The 23,609-nt window shown below is 38.4% G+C and overlaps 3 protein-coding genes across 4 annotated transcripts; 1 reads left to right on the top strand and 2 right to left on the bottom strand.

Moving 5' to 3' along the window:
• Positions 1–2,656, top strand: LOC143626937 (F-box protein At5g51370-like). The gene is made up of 2 exons (XM_077096866.1): positions 1–1,387; positions 2,307–2,656. The coding sequence occupies exons 1-2, from the start codon at positions 141–143 to the stop codon at positions 2,578–2,580; spliced, it is 1,521 nt and encodes a 506-aa protein (XP_076952981.1). The 5' UTR covers positions 1–140; the 3' UTR covers positions 2,581–2,656.
• A 406-nt stretch (positions 2,657–3,062) lies between these two features.
• Positions 3,063–8,164, bottom strand: LOC143626947 (NO-associated protein 1, chloroplastic/mitochondrial-like). Its single transcript, XM_077096872.1, has 12 exons — positions 7,772–8,164; positions 6,360–6,545; positions 6,155–6,241; positions 5,966–6,045; positions 5,730–5,832; positions 5,557–5,602; positions 5,310–5,428; positions 5,091–5,204; positions 4,082–4,186; positions 3,897–3,986; positions 3,606–3,712; positions 3,063–3,497 (listed from the first exon to the last, which is right to left on the bottom strand). Exons 1-12 carry the CDS (start codon positions 8,162–8,164, stop codon positions 3,248–3,250), a joined length of 1,680 nt encoding a protein of 559 aa, XP_076952987.1. The 3' UTR covers positions 3,063–3,247.
• A 1,593-nt stretch (positions 8,165–9,757) lies between these two features.
• LOC143626958 (cell number regulator 6-like) lies at positions 9,758–14,263 on the bottom strand. 2 transcript variants are annotated; one of them, XM_077096879.1, is made up of 5 exons: positions 14,198–14,263; positions 14,012–14,121; positions 11,627–11,741; positions 10,719–10,990; positions 9,758–10,191 (listed from the first exon to the last, which is right to left on the bottom strand). In XM_077096879.1, exons 2-5 carry the CDS (start codon positions 14,114–14,116, stop codon positions 9,949–9,951), a joined length of 735 nt encoding a protein of 244 aa, XP_076952994.1. In that variant the 5' UTR covers positions 14,117–14,121; positions 14,198–14,263; the 3' UTR covers positions 9,758–9,948. The 2 variants fall into 2 exon arrangements, with proteins under 2 accessions (XP_076952994.1, XP_076952999.1); XM_077096884.1 differs by having other exon boundaries at positions 14,012–14,116; positions 14,198–14,245.
• Between the last annotated feature and the right edge of the window lie 9,346 nt (positions 14,264–23,609).

A 23,609-nucleotide genomic window follows, 5' to 3' on the forward strand; every position in this document is an offset into this window, starting at 1 on the left:
AAAAAGAGCCGTTAACACTCAATTCAAAAACCCCCAAATCAAGAACCCATCAAAACCCTAACTCACAAATCTTGAAACCCAAATGCAAACTCAACAATAATCAAATCAAACCCAAACCCACATCCGAAATCAAACCCCAAATGTCTTCCTGTTCTTTAGAGAATCAAAACCCCAACAATTCTTCACCATTGAACTGGTCAACTCTCTGGTCAAAGAACAAGAAAACCCTTGATCACGTCGTCTTCTCCGCAATCCACCGCCGTTCCTTCTACCGGAAACCACCACCGGACCCACCAAGACCATCATCACCGCCGCCGCCTTCGCCGCCACGGCAGCCCGAGAATTTGACATTTGTAAACCAAACCCTAAACAATGAAACCCCAGATTCTGATTTCCCGGATATTTCACCGCTTTCGGACGAAACCCTCTCCCGAATCGTGTCGAAAGTTTGCGAGGACTCGAAAAGTTCGGGTCTTTCGTTGGTATCGAAAAAGTGGTTGGGTCTGCACGGGCGGTTGGTTAAGTCGGTTAGGGTGTTCGATTGGAACTTTTTTGTATCAGGTCGGATGTTTTTTCGGTTTCCGAATCTTATAGATGTTGATTTGCTTAATGGGATTGTGGTGTCAAGTAACTGTATAAAAAGTTCGGGTCTTTCGTTAGGGCGTGAGTTCGGCCCGTTTCGTGTTGATTCGGATGTTTTTGTGCCGGATAACGTTAATTTGCGAAATGTAACGGAAGTGGATTTCGGGCTGCGAGTTTTATCCGGTTCGTACCCGAATCTGCAACGACTCGTCGTTGCAAACTGTAGTGAAATTGGATTATTAAATCTTGCAGAGGGGTGTTTGACTATGCAAGAACTGGTTTTGCATAACTGTCATGATCAGGTTCTGCGCGGTATTGCAGCGTTTAAGAATTTGCAGATACTGAAGTTGATCGGGACGGTTGACGGGTTATACTCGTCTTTGGTGTCGGATATAGGGTTGACTATTTTAGCACAAGGGTGTAAGCGGTTAGTGAAGCTTGAGCTCAGAGGATGTGAAGGTAGTTACGATGGGATTCGCGCGATCGGACAGTGTTGTCAGATGCTTGAAGAGTTGACTTTTTGTGATCATAGGATGGATGACGGTTGGTTATCGGGTCTTTCGTTTTGTGAGAATTTGAAAAGTTTGAGGTTGGTTTCATGTAAGCGGATTGATGAAAGCCCGGGACTTGATGAGCATTTGGGTTGTTGTCGGATGCTTGAAAGGTTGCATCTGGAGCGGTGTCAGTTGAGGGATAAGCAGAGTTTGAGGGCGGTTTTTGTCGTGTGTCGGTCGGTTAGAGAGATGGTTGTTAAAGATTGTTGGGGATTGAAAGATGGCATGTTTGTTAGTGCTGGTCTTTGCAGGTACATTTGTGTTTTCTTGATTTTTCGCTTTTTATTGTTCTTGGATTGTTGCTAAGTTAAAGATTTACTTGCAGCCATCTGGTTAAGTTTCTATAATATAATTGTATCTTGTTTAAGTCTAGTAATTTTAGAAGGGTACCATAAAAGGTGTTTATTAGAGATGTACAGATGGGCAGTTCAGGTAACGGGTCAAAATGGGTTGTCGTTGAGGCTTGTGACGAATAATCTTTCAATGTGGATCCGGTTGAATTGTCAAATTTATTTTATTTTTTCAGTTTTTTCTTTTTTGTATTTTATTTTATTAATAGAATACAATACACGAATCAAACCATTTTATACAAACTGGTTGAATCTTCCCTCTAGTAGCAATGATTAAGGATTGCAGATTCATATCCCCTGTTCATTTTCTTTTTTTCAAGATTAAAGGTTGAAAATATTTTTAAAAAATAGAAAAAAGTTGTCTTTTCTCTGAAAGATTAAATAAAGTTGGAAATATAAAAAAAAGGTCATGCTTGCTGATGCATAAAAACGGGTAATTTTTTTAGGGTAAAACCTTCTTAGTTAACGTTTTCCTATTTTACCTTTTTGGCCCGTTAAAGGTAAAATCTTCTTTTAACCCATTTGGCCCGTTAAAGGTAAAACCGTGTTTTATCCTTTGACCCCTTAGAGATAAAACCATGTTTTACCTGTTTGACCCGTAAAGTGAAAATCTTTGACCTTTTAGAGATTAAACCTGATAAATTTGACGCTTTAGAGATAAAGCTGTATCTTACCCATTTGACCCTTTAGAGATAAAATTTTTCATTTTTGACCCGTTTGAGATAAAAGAGATATACACCAAATCAACCATTTCAATTACTAAACGGGTCGAAATTGGCAACTGTAGACAAAAAAATCTTAACTTGTTTTGTGTTAACAGGAGGCTAAAATTCCTGTCGCTAGAAGGATGCTCAAGGCTAACAACAGGTGGTCTAGAATCCGTGGTCCTCTCTTTGAAAGAACTCAAAAATCTGCGGGTTATATCATGTAAAAACATCAAAGAAGATGAAGTCACTCCTGCACTCTCAACTTTGTTTTATAATCTTAAAGACTTAAAATGGACACCCGATAACCGATCTCTCCTCTCAACGAGTCTCTCGAGCTCGGGATTCGGTAAACGAGGGGGTAAGTTTTTCAAAAAGTTGCAAATTTGAAGAACTGAAGCTGTGAATTTGTTTATTATTGTGTGTACTTGTAATAGTGCATTGCAGTGCACTTGTATTATTATTGTACAAGGTAAACTTATTATAGCATTGTTATGTAATCAAAAAAGCAATGTTTTTTACATAGAAAGACTTGAATAAAATCATCATATCTCATTATATAACAAAGACTTTTGTTTAATTACGCAAATATAGTACCGGTTTGAATTCATTGCAACTACAAACTTCACGTTTCAAAAACATATCATTTTAGTACTTTTTTCTAAACCCGTTTGTTTTGTCTTTTAAGTCAAGGATATAACAATAATTTTGTATTTTTTTTATCTCATTATCATTGTTTTAAGTTCGTACTTTTTGCTAACCCCGTCTATTGCATAAATGAGTTGTACAATGATAATGCGCCGATGTTACATGCTTTCTTTTATCACGTTTCAGCGCTATTTATTTTTCTTTCTATATAAAATTCACAATGTTATCAGATATCAACGCCCACACCACAACGCACAACTTAACATTACAATTACCTTTTTTTATATAAAGTTTGAATATTATCAACTACCTCACCGTAACGCACAAGTTTACATCTACTAGTTTACAATACAAAATGAAGGTGACAAATACACCCCTACATATTTTTCTGCTTCACTTAATAGGGGTTTCAAAAGTACCACTTGGGTCTTGTTTCTTCTTCTTTTTCAGTCAAGTCTCTATATTGATACCATTCTGACCCAAACTTCCCGATCGGAAGTGGGGCCCGCACAAATATCTCAACTGCCTTTGGAACATGAACATCTAGTGAAATCACCGTGTCCTCTAGTACTAAATCTGACTCAGGTTCTTTAAGTGTTTGGCTAACTGGTTCGACCGTTATCCACCCTAGACCCGAGATCGCCACATCACAAGCAGGCCTACAAGTTGTTGAATTATGCATATAAAGATAAAAACTTTTACCAATTTTTTACAACTTGGATGGCTTTTTGACTAGTTTGACCCGATTACTGTTATGGAATGCATACCTTTGTGTGTCGTCAAACGTTATTTGTAACTGGCGGGCCGTCTCGAGCCCTGCCCAATCTTGTACTTGTTCTCCACTTGGAGGCGTTAAAAGACTTCCCAACTCTTTCTGCACAAGTTACAAGAATTCTTCATCGAGTCAAAATTTTGACTTTTATATTTGACTCAAGTAGTCAAAATATTGTTTTAAATATGATTACAAACACTATGGACTAACAATAATGATCATTTTCTCTTTTGGATAAAGTGATTTTTATTCCAACCTTTATCGATATTAAACATTTAAATGATACCTTGTAAAATTCATCTGCTTTATTTGTGGGTACAATATGAAGCTTTACCGCCTTGGGTCCATAAAATGTTAAACAAGTTTCTGGAAGAACCTAAAATATAGAAATAAAATGGAGAAAATGAGTAAGAAGGCTGATAGTGCAAGATTTTGCGTTGTATGATTAGTGACGGTTACAAAGTTAGATACCTTCAAAATATCAACTCGAACGAGGCCACCCCAGAATATGGAAAAACCTGCCAAGCTGTTAAACTCTATTTTTTCGCTTACCCATTGGTCCAAAGCAACCTGTTTCTGTTATGGGTGACAAAAACGAATAAAAAACATACATATCAAGAGCATAAAATAAAACATAAACAAAATAACTAAATAAGGGTAGGAGTTGTTTGGATGTTATGGAGGGGTGCACAATGCACATGGGCCGGTTTTGGGCTCAAAATATACCAAAAACAAAATTTCGGTTTTTTAATTTTTGAAAACCGTTCTGTTTCAGTTTTGACATTTGGGCTTGAAATATTTCTTAGCTGAAGAAAAATGGCCCAAAATAATGAATTTGGGCCTAAATGTTGTGGTTAGTTAATAATTAACTGATTATTAGACATTTGGAATACTATATTTGGATTACACTATTTATTAAACTCTTATAAATTATTTATAACTCAAAATAAAAAAATGAAAATCCATGAATTCTATTCTGTTCGATTTTTTCAATTTTATTAAATGAAAAATAGAAATTGAATCTAAAGTTTGGTTTTTACAAAAACATATAACCAAACCGTCAGTTTTTGTACGAGTTCAGTTACATTGGTTCGGTTTTTTTTTAGTTCAAATCGTTTTTTATCAGTTTCATTCACACCCCTATGGAGCGACATTGAATAATCAGACTCAAATAATCAATTGTAATAAATTGGATACTAGAAGATGTGTTTGGATGTGTTTCTGTTGTGTCATGTATTTGGTAAAATATGTTTATTTAGTAAATTAATTTATAAAATGACCAAAATGGCATTTTTGCCAAAAAAAAATTATAATATTAAAAAATGAGACGATTTTGAAATGAAAGTAAAAACCTCTAATTAGGTTAAAATGTGTATATATAGTTAACAGAAGCAACATTTGTTTATCCAAATGTAAACCCAAACACCAACTAACAAAAAGAAATTTTAAAAAAGGAAAAAGAAATAGGAATTGTACATACTGTAAATGATTGACCTCTGAGCCGACTGCGTGGAGCAAGGGCGGGTAAATCTTGTGAATGAACCACTGCAGCTTGTCTATGATGAAGATGAACTCCAGGTGTATCATATACTTTCTGAATACAACAATTTAAACTTCAGATGACAAAATATAATTTCACAAAAAGATTAAAATTTTCTCTTGTATTTAACGTGAAACAATATAAGTAACATGCATATACCCCTCCTCCAAGGAACGCGTTAATTTGAATCGGACCGACTGTGGTTCCAGGAACAGCAGATTGTATCGGTTTGTATTTTCTTGCCATTGCAGCAACAGGATCTTTATCTGATAGCATCTCTGTAATTTTACAACTAAAGTTACATACTTGCATTACATGAGAACCAGTTAAATTAATTAAAACATAAATAACTAAATAAATAAATTGAACTTTAACAATCTTAAATCTCAACTCCAAAGTAACTTACTCAATACTGCATTGATAAACGCAGATTTCCCGACATTAGCTGCTCCCTAAAGAAAGAAATAAAGAAATAAAAAAGGTCAACGCTTTATGTGACATTTTTAAACTGGATCTAATTAACGCGGTAGTGCATAAAGTTTTTAGCGTTTATGTAGCGAAAATGTGAAATTTACTAACCAGGATATACACGTCCCGACCCTTCTTCTCCTTTTGAATTTCAGACACGACTCCCGTAATTCCAACCAATGATTTTGAACTTGTTAATTGGACACTTAAAACACTGCAACAAAAAACAAAACTTCATGATTACAAAAAAAATATTATAATAATACTGAATAATAGTTTAATACTAATAGTAAAGCAATTAAGAAAGTTAGCACTTAAACTATTATAAAAATATAAAATATTATTACTTGAGCTTCTTTTTCATGGTGGCTTCAACAACCCAATCACCAACACAATTAAAATCTGTCCCTTTCGGAAGAAGGTCAACCTTCATTAACGGCACAAACAAAATAAATAAATAAAATTAGCAAAGTAATAAGATCGGTTTTAACTTTTAATCTCAAAAAGAAAATGAAAAAAACGACATATATTATTACCTTAGTTATTACTAATATTATTGGATTCGCGCCAGCTAGATCACGCACGTGAGCCAAGAAACTGCCATTGAAATCCACTATATCAACCTAAAACAGATTAAGCAAACAACCCTAAACCATTAGTATTGTAAACTAAAAGATCATTAACCTAATAATTAGAATTGACAATTTTAGACACAATATTGGTTAAACAGATTGGACTTACCAGTTTTACAATTAAAGCTTTTTCATGGCGTAAGTGACGCAACTTTTCCCGAAGCTCCTCTGCTGTAACAAACTGCTTTCCGCCTGCATACCCGCCATTTCCGCCAACAGCGGTGACCATGTGACCGTGGGATAACAGGCGGCACCTGCCACAAAGAATCGTCCTCAGCTGACGATGTTTCTTCTTCTGCAAATGAAATAGCACCCCCAAAAAACAAACCAACAAAATCAAATTGTGTGAAAATGGGTCAATTTGCATTATATTTTATAGCTGTTTCGAAAAGATAATATAATAAGATTTCTAAAAAGAAGGCTGACTAATCTGCTCAAAGTCACCCAAAGAATAATTAACTCATTTACCAAAAAAGAAACAGATTTATATTCTAATAATAATTTTGCCATGGTATTAACTTATTCATTATTCAGATAACTAATAAATTATAAACCTACCATGATATCAACTAACAGTTTAACACTAGGAGTGGGGTGCAAACGAGCTGCTAGAGATCGGATCAATAAAGCACTCAAAACGATCCGAGCCTTATCGAGTCCGAATAAAGCTCGTTTAGTTATCAGGCCCGAGCTCAGCTTTGTATGGGAAGATCATTTAGACTCGTTGAGCCTTAACGAGCCTAGTATATTTTCAAGTTTTAACTACTTTGTACTTCTACATATTAATTTCACGATGCACAACCGGGCTGGATCCAAGCTTTGGCCCGTTACAGTTTTCATTAAAATATATATAAATATAACTAAAAATTTAAAAAAAAATAATTGAAATTTGAAAATAGTAAATGAGCCGAGCTTGAGCTTGAAAAAATGACTCGCAAGCCAAGCTCAAGCTTTAGAAAAAGAACTCGAAACATTTGAACTTCACACTAAAGTATATTTGCAAGCTAATATACTAGTATTGTAAGCTATAGGGGTCTAAGCGAGCCAAGCCGCTCATGAGCTACTCAAGATCGGCTCATCAAAAACTTGAATCAAGTCCGGGCTTTTATCAAGGCCTGTTTAATAAACGAGCTCGAACCCGCACTTCACACATCGAGCTCGAGCCGGCCCCTGAACTTAAACAAGCTTTCTATTTATATAACTTTATCCACAATATTTATTTAACAATTATTATATATAAAAATATAATAAAAGTAATTAATTAACATACATTATATTATATATAAAAGTTAATAATTATGAATATATATGTAACTAACTAACTAACTATAGAAATATATAAACAAACTACTCACCAGCCGAGCTCGAGCCAAGATTTTGGCTCATTTAAGGTACTAAACGAGCTCGAGACGAGCTCATTTTAGGTTTTCTCAAAATATATATAAAAAATATATAAAAAAGTATACAATTTCCACAATAAATAAATAAAAACAATTACCCATCCGGGTTTGAAAGACATACCAATTCATAAGTATCCGGGTCAACATAACCCGGAGCATCCATTTCCACAACCTGCAACGGAGCTCCACACCCATAACAACTAAAGCTTACACCTTTCAACACACCACTCCTAACTTTATCCACCTTCTTTTTATTCTTATTATTATTCTTCTTCTCAATAACATTAGCCGCCAAGATCTGTTGCCTTTCAAGAAATATGTCTCCTCGGGTCGGGGCAGCGGGTCCGGACCCATGTGGGTCGGGTGGAGAAACGGATAATTCGGGTTGGGTTTGTGGGTTAATTGACTTGCAGATGATTATTGTCCGGTTTGGATTAATGGGTTTTGAGGGTTTGAATTGGTGAGGAAGAAATGGGGTGAATGAGGTGAGGGATGAGAGGGTTTTAGGAGTCATGTTACTATTATTGTTATTATTATCTTGTTATTGTTTATTGTTGTGTGTTCTTGAACTTGATATATAGTTATGGAGAGAATATAATATTGCTGGTTTGTGTGGCCTTGTGCTTTTGTGTGTTTACATTTTGGGTTTTTTTTGGCTGTGAAGCGAGTCTGAGCTAGAGTAAAACTGCTGTCTTAAATAAAGCTTATTTAGTTATTGAGACCACATTGTAAAGCTAGTATATATATATATATATATTAACTGATATATAATAAAAGAGTCGAAATTGATCTTGACAAAAAATCACAAGCCAAGCTCGAGCCTAGTTGAGCTGAGGCTCGGCTAGTTTACATTCCTAATGAAGGTTATGCTCTCTATGTAGTGTGTATCGTGTGATATATTGTATACACGTCTGTATATACATCAGATTTTGGAATTTTGATGATCAGAGAAAACATAATTTAACATACACTTGGATCTTCAAGAGGGGTCAGATAGGCCAATGAGCTGGTGGTGAAGTGGTAAGGAAGAGACTTAATATTCTATGTGATTCAGGTTCAATTCATGTCCCCAACTTTTAGTTTCAGCGGCTCCAGAGTGATGATGGGTGACTATGTGAGTAGATGGCGTTCACTAGTTGGATGTTTGAACTGAACAAGTTTTATCTCACCGCATTGTCGTGCCTTCAGGCGAGTGTTCACGGTGTTGGCCTTAGGTGAGGGTTTTCCCCAGATCGGAAGGCTAGTGTATCCCGTTACGATGAATTTAGTCACTAGCTCACTCAAAGGATTCGTTGGCCATTAAAAATAAGTTTCACATGGGCAGTAATCCATCATTTATTTAATTGCCGCCTACAAACGATTCATTATTTTCCCATAACATAGTAACAAACGTACTTTAAATTTTAATTAGTCCTAAGTTCAAGTTTTCATGAGAATTACCACCAAATTTACAATATTAGGATTTAAAATTAAAATTTTGGGTTTCAAAATTTTAGTTCCACTTTACATCTTACAAGATTTTCACCCATTTGTGAACAAAAAATAGTTAGATTTACCAAGTTTTCAGAAGTCAATTAAAACAGTTACATTGAAGATCTTCATAAAACAACCATATCATATATGAACGTGTAAAAAAAAAAAAAAAAAAAAAACAGCTCAAGAAAAAGCATATGCACGAGCAACCTCATATTAAGACATCACAACACGGAAAAAGACTATAATACCAGTAACCAGTTAAGAAACAATGAAAATAGATGCGTTTAAGTGACTAGACAAAAACGTCAAGTTTTATAAATCATGAGGATACCCAGAGAAAAAACAGACGAAAATGACAAAATTGAGTAAGCCAGAGGGACGAAAATGACTGTTTACTCATAAACATACCTGTAATATGAGTTTACACATGAACCAAATTATTTTCTAAACTTGCTATTTTACAAGTCCTTACTTCTTTAAATCTAATTTTGTTTAAATGAAATATAAAATCAAAATTAATTTCCTTCAACGCTATAAAACTAATAATAAAATTGCATTCGGCAACAATAAGTTTTGCAGCAAACAGAAAGACCAAGACATATACTAATGCGCAACTTAGCCATTGGCATGTATCATCATTAAATCCCATCCAAAATAACAGTAATTATAATATGACGTTAACCATCATAAAACGAAAATTTAAAATCTAAACTTAAGTCCATACTCCCTCCTATCAAACGAACGATAATAAAAGAACATTAAAAATCAACCGATTCAATATCATGTGTGCAAAAGAAACTTGATAGATTAAAAAGTAATAGCTCATAGCTGTCGCATCTCTAGGCTGGTATGATGTTCATGTCCATTTGCAGAGGATGACGGTGCAGAAGAAGACGAAACTTGGTTGTCCTCGGCTGAGTTCATTTGTTGAACGGGCGGGGGGTTGACCAGAGTCATTGGCATCACAAAGTTGTCAGAAAGACGGCCCTTCATTTCCCTGTGTTCTTGGCATAAAGCACACCAGTGCAAACAGCAATGCACCAAACACGGGTCACATGGTGCGTTCTGCGTGTTTAACCGAACACATATATCATAACTGAAAAGACTAAAATTGCACTTAACTATAATAGTCATATTACAAATTGTATTTAATGAAATGAGTAAGCACGAAATTTAAGTGTTTTGAATGGCTACGCATTTGATAATAATTTTTTGTTGGTCAAATATGATAATATATAAGTTTGTACTTGTATGGATAGCAAATGTACAATATAAGTTTATGAAAATTGTATTATAAAAACAATTATCCAAATTTATGGGTCAACTACTCTCGGTTACGTTTATATGTATCAGGTAAAACTGATAAAAATAAAGAAATGGGTCAAATGAATCCAAAGTGTATTTTATAGTTATAATCATATTTGACACACTAATTACTTCTTTTCTTTTCTTTTTTCCAAAACGATAAAAAGTGTTTTGGGTTATCAGGGTCAACCCAACTTTACCCATTTGAACCGGGAACAAAGCAACTTGTTTTTTACAAACCTGTTTTGATCCATTACCCGACCCACCAAAGAAATTGAAATTGTTACCTTAAGATGGTATTTCTTTTGTAACATTTGTCTGACAATGCCAGTGTAAATACCACACATCCACCAACCAAATAACACCCCTTCACAAATGAGAAACGACGTCCTCGGGTCAATAATCCCATGCAATGCGGCTGTTGTTGCAGCAACTGCCAAACCGCCCTCAATGAATATTGCATGAAGAACACATGGAGTTGTTGCAGATGCATAATCATCTCTCAAGTTTTCACAGTTTCTCCCAAACAGAACACAAGGGCAAAAAAGTCCAGTCCAGCCTGAACATGTAATAATAAGTTTTTGACAAATAATTACAAAGAGCAAAATATTTCCAACAAAACTAGACATTACAGTTTTCACCAAAGGCATATAAAACTAGTAAATAGTACATGCAAATGTACTAGAAAACATAATAAATCAGCTTATATTTGTGTGTCATGTAATTAGATTGTAGCCTTAACATTTTTATCTTTTAAAAATAATTTGAAAACCGGAGAGCAAATATGCATAATGCAGAGAAGTTCAACACATAACCAAGTTTAAGTACAAAACTACAAAAACCATATTAACACTTATTCCTACTGCTTTAACTATGTCTATGATACATAAGTAATAAGACGGTTACGTAACCGCACAAGGCAAAACTGTCCCACTTTATTTAACAAGTGCATATGCAGCTCTGGGAGTTCTCTATCTAATATTTGTCTTATGTAACCGCACAAATGTCCCACTTTATTTAACAAGTGCTTATGCAGCTCTGGCAGTTCTCTAAATATTCGTTATGTAATGGTTCTGTATTGTGTGGTACTTTCAGTCTGTAGCATTTGAATTTAAATTTGCAATAACCACCTAACAACGGGAATAAAAAACATTAAAGCTCAATTCTGTTAGACTGCTGAGTAAAAAAAACTTACAGCTTTCCGTATCTTCAGCACAACCAAAGATACCAGTTGTCCAAGGCTCAACAGCAGGAGGCTCAAAACTCTCGGGTAAAGGCTGTCCACATTCATTGCACTTGCGAACATTCAGCTGTAAAATTTAAAAAAATAATCATGAGAAAATCACAAAAACAATAATTTCTTGGTATGTTTATACACTTGTACCTATATTACTATGTAGTCATGTCAAAAACAAATCACTTATTCAGTCATGAGAGTCGTATATATTATTGCAGTGAGATTAAACACATACTTTCTCAGTTTCTCTGCATCAATAGAATCACCACATACATTAAACCAAAACAAATTGACATGTCTGCACACAAAACAGGTTCAAATTGTAAGAAAAAAAATCACGAGCTTTAGCAAACAAACATCCTGAGATACTAGTTGGCATACGCCTGCCATACTTTAAAATTAACATAACAATCACGTGTGGCATCCAAAGCAGCATCACTTATAATAGTTATAACGTCTAAAATCTAAATCATATTGAGAAATAATTCAATGTTGTCATGGTTTATCGATTAAGGTTATCCATCATCTTCAATGGTCGGTGGTAAAATAGGATGATGACCATGGGAGTAAAAATGAATTCAATCTTCATAGTTTCATCGAATCCCCTAGAATAGATCTCAAAAATGAATTCTCGTTTACCCATGGTCATCCTCCTATAGTCCTATACAATCACCAATATGATGAAGATGTCACAAATATAGGTGATGTTGCTATTGAATGATGCAGATAATTGTTATGTTAATTTCAAATTATGAAACACATATTTCAGTTAATATCTCAGACTGATTGTTTGCTACTAGCTCGTGAACTTTTTTTTCTTCTCACTTTAAACCTACTTTGTACACAATATGCAAATTTATTTTGAACAATGTATGTGGTGATTCATTGTTGATGCAGAGAAAGCACGTGATGATCCCATTGCAATAATATAATCGCCAAGAAGGAAAAAAAAACAGTCAATGATTAAGCATTCTGTTCACAGATTCAGTAAAAGACAAATAATAGATCAGGCTTGGCCTTCTATAAACGATCATACGCGTGAAATTGTTCTAACATGATCATATAGGGACAGCATGTCCTCTTAATTTCACTGTATCAAGCATGAAACATTATAACAAATTAACAATGACAGTGCAATCTGCAGATCTGGATACTTCAAAGTTCAAATTACTAACAAGTAGTACAACTTAATACAATTATATTCCTCAAAAACTAGGGTTTTTACAGCCAAAACATGAATACTATGTGATCACGTAATGCACGTATTATATTAATCTTCTATGAAATTATTTCTAACAAGTGGTACAACTTACACTATTATATTCCTCAAAACCTAGGGTTTTTACAGCTAAACTTGAATACTTTGCGATCACATAATGTACATATCTCCAGAAATCGTCTACAAAATCCGTAAAACCCTAACATAACATGATCTAAACATGAATCAATTAACAGATCCGCCAGCACATCTGTAAAATACACACAATGCAATCAAACCTGATGACGACAGTGCAATTTGCAGATCTGGATACTTCAAATTTCTAAAAAATAACGAAAACTTACACAATTATACTCCTCAAAACCTAGGGTTTTTAAAGCTAAAGCTGTAAAGCATGACTACTTCATGATCATGTAATGTAACATATCTCCATACTACACAAGTAATCGCACTGATCGTCTACGAAAACCGAAAAACCTACCGTAACACAATCTAAACACGAAGCAATTAACAGATCCGAAAAACTACAACGACAGTGCAACTTGCAGATCTGGATACTTTAATCACACTGATCATCTACTAAAACCGAAAAACGCTAACGTTTCACGATCTAAACACAAAGCTATTAACAGATCCGAAAAACTACAACAATGACAGTGCAACTTATACAGATCTGGCTACTTCAAACTTCTAACAAGTACACAGTCATATTCCTCAAAACCTAGGGCTTTCATAGCTACAGCATAAATACTTGGTGATCACGTAATGTAACGTATCTCCATAGTCCATACTCCATACCACTTAACGGACAAGTAATCACACTGATCGTCTACAAAAACCGAAAAACGCAAATGTAACGCGATCTAAACTCAAATCAACTAACAGATCCAAAAAAACTACAACAATAACAGTGCAACTGGCAGATCTGGACACTTACTTCAAATGTCTAACAAGTACACCTATAGTTTTTACACCTAAACCGTAAACACTTCACAAACACGTAATGTAAACATCTCAATTCACACTAACCGTCTACAAAACCCTAACATAACACGATCTAAACGCTAATCAACTAACAGATCCGTCAACAAATCCTTAAACGAAACACGGATTGATGATTAAACCTGAGGCACTTCGATCGGCTGATTAAGCTCACCGGGATTGACCTCAACCGGCGCTTGATCCTTGTTCAGTTTCACGTACCGCGACGGATTATCGCCATCCGCCATCTGATCTGTAACAATAACTAACGAGTAATCAATCAAATTGATCAATATGAAACCCTAGGTGGATTGAATTGAACAACGTACCTTTGACTGAATTCAGCAGCTGGTCAAATTCAGGATCCTTGTGATAATAAATAAAATGGGAGTAATAATAATCAAACAACAGGTTGGTTTCTAATTTAGACGCTACTGATTGGAATGGTGTACAAAATATCTCCTTTCGTTATACACTAGTTTGCAATTTAATCTAGTAATTTTTTTTTTTTGTTATATATTAAGGGTGTAATCGAGCCGAGCTATTTGAGATTAGATCGATAAAAAGGTCAAAATGAACTGAGTCTGAGTCTCAGATAAAGCTCGTTTAGTTATAGTGCAAGCTCGAACCTTGTTTCGAAATCTCGTTGAGCTTTGTGTACTTTTAAGTTTTCTCTTGTTTAGACTTCTACGTATTAGTTTTACACTTTATAGCCAAGATTAATCTGAGCTTAGGCTCGTTTAACTATTTTATTTTTCAAAAAAATATATAAATAGTTTAAAACGTATATAAATTAATTAATAAATAAGTTGAGCCTAAACTGAGCCCGAGTTTGAAAAAATGACTAATGAGCTGAGCTCGAGCTTTAGAAAAAAAGTTCAAGCCTTGTTGAGTGCGAGCTCAGTTCAGCTCGTTTACAGCCCTTCTTTTTTTAATTGTTGAAATTATGATTTTATTGATAGTCATGTTATAAAAATAGCGTTTGTTCGTTTGTTGTCATTACATATGTGAACTTTCCATCGTATATCTTATTTTACTTAAATATCATATTTTAAGACTTACAAATGTGAACTTTTCATCGTATATTATATTTACTTGAATATCATACTTTAAGACTTACAAATGTGTACTTTTCATTGTATATCTATTTTTATTTGAATATCATACTTTTGTATGTTTATGTCATGTGTATTTACATTCTCTAGTATAATACATGATTACATTGTCATGTTTGTTATGGTATAAGAATAAAATGTATTTACTTAGGCCAATCATTGTGGACTAACGGCATAACAAAGAAAAACACACAGGAGGTTGAAGGAGTGTTATAGGTTAATTGTAGAAGAGGCAGAGGGGGTGGCGTTATGGTCGATCGCCAGCTTGGATGATGGTGATTGAAGAAACGTGGATCTACTCACTGGTAGCAGATCTACTTTCCTCGGGTATGATTAAACGGTTTCACCGATGGTTCCTCTGAATCCGTGTTCTTCCACCTACAAAATGAACAGCGCCGTTACTTACCCCTCAGAAAGGGATAGAGGGGTCCTCTTTGGGGTAACCCTCCGGCGTGAGAATCAGTATCTTTGTGGAGAAGATAATAAAGTGTGAGTCAGTGGATCTCAAGAGTATTGCTGAATCGCTGAATACTCTTGATTGTGTGACTGTGTGTTTTCTGTCACTGACTGTGAGTGAATATAATTCAATATGATTGAATGTGATATCACTGCTTGTAACTGTCAATGATTGAGTGTGAATGAATGTCTCATCAAAGTGGAGTTGATGCTGTATTTATAGTGCTAGGGTTTCCACTGGTTGGGCTCAGCCTCGTTGGCCTCCTCCAATCGCACTGCGCCACGTGTCCTCTGGGACACCTGGCGCTTTCTCGTTGGTTGTAATCATGTGGTAGCACATGTGTCATGCTGAGTTGTCGACCTTTCATTTGGCAGCTGTCAACATCAGCATATTCTTTCTCCTTAAAAAGATGCCTTCTGGAAGATTGTCTGACGTGCACAATCAAGGTTGCCCTGATCCTGATTTGGATAAGGACGAGGTTGATTATGTGTACGTGTGATATGCGCCCATCCTGAGGATGCGCGAAGTCTTCTTTTTATTCTCACGCGCAGATATTTCATGCGCAGGTGTGATATGCACGAGCGTGTGATATGCGCCGCGCGCTGGTGCGCCACGCGCATATGTGACGCGCGAGCATATGTGATGTGCAAGAGCATGTGATATGCGCCGCGCGCATATGCGATGCGCGAGCATGATGCCTGAGCATGTTTTGTATGCGCCATGCGCCTGGGTTTTGGCTTTGTGCCTTCATAATGTCTTTATCTTGTGGGTTGACCCGCCTTGCTTGGTGTTGAGGCGGGTACATACCTCTTCAAGCCCCCCCAGTCTAATGTGTGTCTTATCTTGCGCGAGCGTGGTAAGATAGATATTAGACTCACTGAATTGTCCTTTTATAGGGGGTTTTGTCGTTTTCTTGGTTGTTTCCATCGTCGCGCGAAGTTCTATCCATTTGGTTGAAAACGAAAGGTCCAAACACGTGGTTGGTTGGTGATGACGTGCGCCGTAAACGTGTCAGACGTTTCGTGTGCTCGAGGTGCTACAGTTGCCTTTCACGTCCCCTCACACAGCTGTCTTGAACACGTGTCGCACTCGCATTGGTTAGTACCTGCGAGTGGGGGCGCGTCTCTGTTCCGTGGCAGGTCGGTTACATCTTTTTGTCCCCTCACACAGCTGTTAGGGACACGTGTCGCGCCTTCGTTGGGTTGCCCCTGCGAGTGGGGGCGCGTGAAATCCGATCAGCTGCCACATTTCTCTCTCCTGGGCCTATAAAAGCAGGCCCTTAGGAAATTTTTATCTTCATCTTCATTGTTGCTAAAATTCAAGTTTCTGCTTTCACATTCTGGTTTGAGTGTTTACATCGATTCGAATCCTCGATTATCGGCTATTACAGTTGTATGTCTGATAGTTCATACTCGTCTAGCCCTTCAATCACCTCCGTTGCCTCTCGAAGACGCCGTGTGAAATCTGTGGTGATGTCGACATTGAAGCAAAAGGGGAAGGGGAAGAAGGTTGTTGAGACCACATCGGAGGAAGTAGGGAGGACCAAGGCCACCAAAAGGTGGAATGAAATCCCCTGCAAATTGAAGCAGGCAGATCTCGACAACCTCATCACCTCTCAGGGCTTTCCCACCCTGTTTGGCTGCATGTTGCCTAGGTCCGGGCAAACGGCGGCGGACCCGCCTGCCGGCTATATATCCCTATATAGCCACTTTTTCACCCACTGCAACCTTCGTCTCCCGATGACAAGGTTTGTGGGTGCACTGCTGAAGTTCTATGGGATTCACATATCCCAAGTCCATCCGTTTGGACTCGTGCGCGTGACTCACTTTGAGTTCATGTGCAAATCCCAGCGCGAGGAACCCACTCCTCGGCGCTTTCAATATTTTTATAAGGCCAAGATCCAAGACAATTGGATCTCTTTTATTCCTCGCAGTCAGAAGGTGAAGTGCTCCACTGTTTCATTCAAGAGCCTTCATGACTGGTCTGAGAGGTTTTTTTACATTAAGGCCGGTGTGATCCCCATCCGTATGACCATGCGCTCTATCACTTCTGCGCCTGCGGATGAGGGTGTCCTCAAGAACCCAACTGGCGCATGGGTTAAGAAACTGACCGCCGAACCATCCCCCGCGAAGAAAATTTGCGAGGAGGCGCTGGTTGGGGTCGGCATGAGCAGGCTCTGGGCCGACAGCGCGCTTGAGCCCGTTATCCAAGTCGACGGGTTGTGTAAGTTTTTTTTTTTTTTTTTTTTTTTTATTTTTGTTTTTGCGCGAACATCGTTCTTTTGCTGATATCATTTAACTTGGCTTTGCGCAGTCACCAAGGATTACATCCTTGCCGCTTATGATGAACATGTGGAGGGCGGCTCCGTCGAACTTGGCGCTGGGGAGGTTGGTTTCCCGGATCGCTTCGATGACATGTTCATCCCAGTAGATCTGGATTTTGACTTTGACGGTGACGCGCCTGGTAAGCCTTCGCACTTCTGCTCATTCCTTTAGAATACCCAAGTTTATTAACAGTTCTGTCGCTTGTTTTTGTAGATGCGCTTGAAAACTACGAGCTAGAGCTCGCGGAAGAGGAGGAGGAGGAAGAGGAGGCGCCCCTACTAAAGCGCAAAGCTAAGGGGAAATCTGGCGCAGGGGCCAGTAAGAAACAGAAGAAAGATGACACCCCTGTCGCTCATCCCCATGCTCAAACGAAGGGACGTAAGGAAACCCAGGTGTTTACCACAAAGGTTTCTTTAGCTTCTCTGCCTGTGAGAGTGGGCAGACCTCCTGTCCACTTGAGGTATGGTGGCGTCGCCTCCTCCTTTCGCGCGGCTGAAGAGAGAAGTAGTGCCGCGCCTGCAACAGGTATACTTTATTTATCTTCATCTGGCTGAATTGTTATTAAACCTTTGCTCCTTTAAATGTTTGCAGAGGCAGGGACGGTAACAGATCAGCCGAAGGCGCCACAAGGTGCCACGGCTGCGCCGGGGACTCCATCGAAATCCCCTGTTCTACCCTCTGAAAAGGGTAGAATGGATTTTATGGCGATGTTCGATGCGCGAACAGAATTGCGCCAAGGTAAGTTTTGCACATATGTCTTCTGAATTTTTCCCTTTGGAGTCAGTCATAAACAATTTTTCCTTGTTTATTTATTCATAGGAGTTGTAGCTGGCGCAACAGTTGCTGGTGATACTCCTGGCGCCGCTGCCGGCGCCGCTGGTTCTGGTCCTGCTCCTGCTAGTGCTGAGTCTCCCCTTATTGGGATTACCAAGGAGCAGGAAACCGTATTGCGCGCCGAACTTTTGGCGTCGAGACCTCCCTCGCCTCCTCCTGCACGCAGCCCTCTCCGCGAGGCTGGTTTGGAGCCTTCCAGGTCGCAGGAGAAGAGGCCTGTTGAAGAAGACGAGGAGGACGAGGGGGTTCAAGTTGAAGACTCCTTGGGAGACCGCGCCAGCCCTGCGATGCCGCAAGTGTTCGCAGCGCAGACTTCTGGTGGGGCTGGCGCTGACTTTCCTGCTTCATCCCCGCAGGTATGTATTGATTTGTTGGTCCGCTGCGCGTATCTCCATATAAGTATGTTTTATGACTTAGAACTTTTCTTGTGTTTTTGCAGGAAGGTGACCACGTTTACCGCCCGAGATGGAATATTAATGAAGAGAGTTCCTTTCAATCCATGGGCGTATGCGAGGACTTCTGGGCTCATGCCGTGCCTCCTACTGAAAGGAGGTATCAGGAGGAGCGCACCCGCTCGGACTTGCTGAACGACCATGTTTTCGCTGGGTCGGCTTTCTTCGCTGCTTCCCAAGAGCTTCGTCGTGATTATATTAAAGTACGCGACGCTCTTGTGGAAGCTCAGCGAGAGGCTAAGGTGGCCGCCTGGAACCTGTCTGATGCTCGCGCGCGAGCTGAGAAACTCCAGGCGGAGCTCAGTGAAAACCGAGCAAGTGCCAACACCGCATACATCAAGCGCGGGCATGAGCTCCAAGCTGCGCGGGAGAAGCAGCAGTTGGCGGAGGCCGAAGTTGCCAAGTACGCGCGCAGAGTGCGTGTCTTGGAACAGCAGGCCGAGGCGCGTGACCAAGCTATCGTCCAGAGTATCACTGAGAAATCATCACTGGAGAGCGAGGTTGCGCGCCTGAAAAGGGATTTGGCGGCCGCGCAGGCCGATAGAGATGAGGCCTTGGCGACGGCGGCGTCTAGCCAGGAAGCACTTGGTGCTGCGCAGGCGGAGAAAGAAAAAATTTTGGCGGCAGCAGCGTCTGATAAGGAGGAACTAAAAAAGACTAAGGAAACTGTTGAGTTATTAAACTCTCAGGTTCCTGCCCTCGAGACGTCTGTTGCTGGCCTCGCGCAGGATCGCCAATGGCTGGTGTCACAGGGCATGGCTCGCTGCGCTTTGGCGATGAAATATTCCGCCGAGTTTCAAGCCCTTGTGATGGACTGCAATGCCGCCGCGCGTTTGGTGGGCCGAGCTGAAGGGTTTACGGATGGGTATGAATATGGCATGTTGAGGAAGAACCCATCCGAGTACCCTTACAAGAGCGATGCGGCCTGCGCGGACATGGCCGCGGTGGGGGAAAAGTATATGAATACTCCCATCCCCATCCTTATGCAGGTACCTTGATCTTAATGAGTTTTACTTGACTAACTTTTCTAAGTGTTTTGTACTCATTACTTTTCTAATGATTTACAGATAGCTGCGCTTGCTGACCAGCCCGACCTCGGCGCGCTAAAGAAGTTGCTTGATGATTGCGAGAGGGCTGGTGGCGATGATGGTGGCGCGGGGGATGTTGCCCCTGCCAGCGGCACGGATGGCGCCAATGAAGAAACGTGGATCTACTCACTGGTAGCAGATCTACTTTCCTCGGGTATGATTAAACGGTTTCACCGATGGTTCCTCTGAATCCGTGTTCTTCCACCTACAAAATGAACAGCGCCGTTACTTACCCCTCAGAAAGGGATAGAGGGGTCCTCTTTGGGGTAACCCTCCGGCGTGAGAATCAGTATCTTTGTGGAGAAGATAATAAAGTGTGAGTCAGTGGATCTCAAGAGTATTGCTGAATCGCTGAATACTCTTGATTGTGTGACTGTGTGTTTTCTGTCACTGACTGTGAGTGAATATAATTCAATATGATTGAATGTGATATCACTGCTTGTAACTGTCAATGATTGAGTGTGAATGAATGTCTCATCAAAGTGGAGTTGATGCTGTATTTATAGTGCTAGGGTTTCCACTGGTTGGGCTCAGCCTCGTTGGCCTCCTCCAATCGCATTGCGCCACGTGTCCTCTGGGACACCTGGCGCTTTCTCGTTGGTTGTAATCATGTGGTAGCACATGTGTCATGCTGAGTTGTCGACCTTTCATTTGGCAGCTGTCAACATCAGCATATTCTTTCTCCTTAAAAAGATGCCTTCTGGAAGATTGTCTGACGTGCACAATCAAGGTTGCCCTGATCCTGATTTGGATAAGGACGAGGTTGATTATGTGTACGTGTGATATGCGCCCATCCTGAGGATGCGCGAAGTCTTCTTTTTATTCTCACGCGCAGATATTTCATGCGCAGGTGTGATATGCACGAGCGTGTGATATGCGCCGCGCGCTGGTGCGCCACGCGCATATGTGACGCGCGAGCATATGTGATGTGCAAGAGCATGTGATATGCGCCGCGCGCATATGCGATGCGCGAGCATATGATGCCTGAGCATGTTTTGTATGCGCCATGCGCCTGGGTTTTGGCTTTGTGCCTTCATAATGTCTTTATCTTGTGGGTTGACCCGCCTTGCTTGGTGTTGAGGCGGGTACATACCTCTTCAGTGATGTCTCACGCCGCATTTCCACAACGCTCAACTTTATTGTTTAAAAGTTTTCATATGTTGTTTACATACATAAAATGACTAATAAACAAGGTTGCAAAAGTCGCTAGGCGGCCGACTGGGGAGTTGGGTGTACTCGGAGTACTCGGGGAGTACTCGGAGAGTACTCGGACATGGTAAATATAAAGAAAATTAGTTTTTGGATGTTATATATATGTCGAATATCATAAATTTACTAATATTTATAACAAAATAGGTAAAGATCAATACAAAAAAGAGAAATACATTTTTAAATAATAAATTATTCTAAAACTTGTTAGTCATTAAGTAATAAAATGATATTTATTATTTAATATTAAAGAAATATGAGTTATGTTTTATCTTCTTAAGCCAAAATCGGCCCAAGTTTACCGACTAAATGCGATTTTAATTAAGGTTGACCACCTTTAATCAATTCATAGTAATTAGGCGGAATTAAAGCAACTCGCCTCGGCGACATACCTTGTAACGAGTACTCGGGGTGTACTCGGTCTTGGAAACCTACTTTTACAACATTGCTAATAAATAAAAAAAATGTTATATAAACCCAAGGTGCAATTTGTACACCTGAAAACCAACATTATGTAAGAAATAGATTTTTTAAGTGTGATACACTATAAATAGAATAATAGATAAATAATAACGATACATCGAATAGTTTATAACTTTATATGTAAAGCAGTCATATAGTTATATCAGAATAAATATTATAATAGCTTAAATGTTACATAATACATCATATGTGGCGTGTGAGTTGCTTATTTAATACGATATCCAATTTTAATTTGTAGATGACATGTAATTTTATGCACAAACATTTGCTAGTCTCCCTTGTTATTTTCAATATTTTTGTTTTCACAAGCTATCACCTCAAATTCATCGGTTGCTATTCACATACCCGATAAGAGAAAGAGGACGGCTGCTTCTATTTACACGCAATAGACGAAAAATGACATTTGTAAGGGAATAATGGTTCATAAATGTCTACCCAAAAAAATGAAGGTCATATAAATCATAAAAGAAACGATAAAGTTTGTTTTAATTAGTTTATTTTTGTTTTTTTGGTTTCCTAGTTGCAGTTCGTTTAGCAATATTGGTGAACAAGTTATATCTTTAGTATAAATAGATCGTTTTTTTTCAGTGTTTTAGTATGGTTTTCGTTTTTAATAAAATTGAAAAAGTCATTGTGAGTTACCATAAAATCATCGGTAATGTTTGTATTGCTAGGTCTAAATAATTCCAGCATAAAAGACATATATGAACATATCAAATATCAAAGATCAACAATATATACCATCACAACCTAATGCAACCACTCAAGGTCCTGGTCATCTACCAAATGACAACAACACCACACAAGACCATAAGAAAAGAGAACATCAAAAACATCATCTCATTTAAAGACTATCGTAGCCGAGAACATAATACCACTATATGTTAGTCGTTGATAGAATATATCCACAACATAAAAAGATGTATATTTTGTTATCACTGCATTTTTAGATCAGTTTAGTCTCTTACCACTATTAGAGAATCATCCATGTTTATCACATAGTTATTGAATCGTTATAGAGATTTAGCTACCTACTCGTATGGTTGATCTAACAAACTAACCACTTGTATACAATTGTAAAGCCATTAAAGATCACCAATCGTTTGTTTGTTTACTTGCTTTACTACACAATAGGGTTGCACAATATCAATGAGACGGGCAAACAACATATGAATTAATACCAATCGTCTACTATCGTGATTCTACCGGTCATTAATAACAAAACGAATCTATCGATGCATAATAATCTATCTTTGTAGATGTTTAGATGCACTCATCAATTCATCCTATTAACTTTATGCCTTTAACAACAACCTCATGTCGCGCATTATAACTAGTTATCCATATTTGATCTATACTCGTTTAAAATAGAGCTACGTGTGGATTTTTAAAATTTAACAACTCTAGTATCAAGCAAACCAGCAAACTCTACGAATTTTGTCATTACATATGATCATCTCTATCTCTCTGTCTAGATCTTCATACTCCAATTAAGCAAACTAAACACATGGATAAAAGGCAAATAAAAACCAAACACTTTGGAAATGGTTTTGGCAAATGGAATCGAGCTCGAGTCGAGCCAGGGTGGTTTCGAGATCGGGCTTAAAATTAAATGGGGCAACTCAACTAAGGCTCTAACTCGATTTTGAAGTTAAACAAGATTAAGATCGTGTCATGATCGAGCCGAGCCTAGGTCGATTTTGGCTCGGTTACAAAAATGAGCCAACTCAACTCAGGATGTTTCAAATCAAGTTTTTTTAGCTAGTTGTATTCGAGTTT

Source organism: Bidens hawaiensis, unplaced genomic scaffold, assembly GCF_021521415.1.
Source record: "Bidens hawaiensis isolate Kalapana, Puna unplaced genomic scaffold, B.hawaiensis_p1.1 tig00000458_1, whole genome shotgun sequence".
Classification (NCBI taxonomy): domain Eukaryota; kingdom Viridiplantae; phylum Streptophyta; class Magnoliopsida; order Asterales; family Asteraceae; genus Bidens; species Bidens hawaiensis.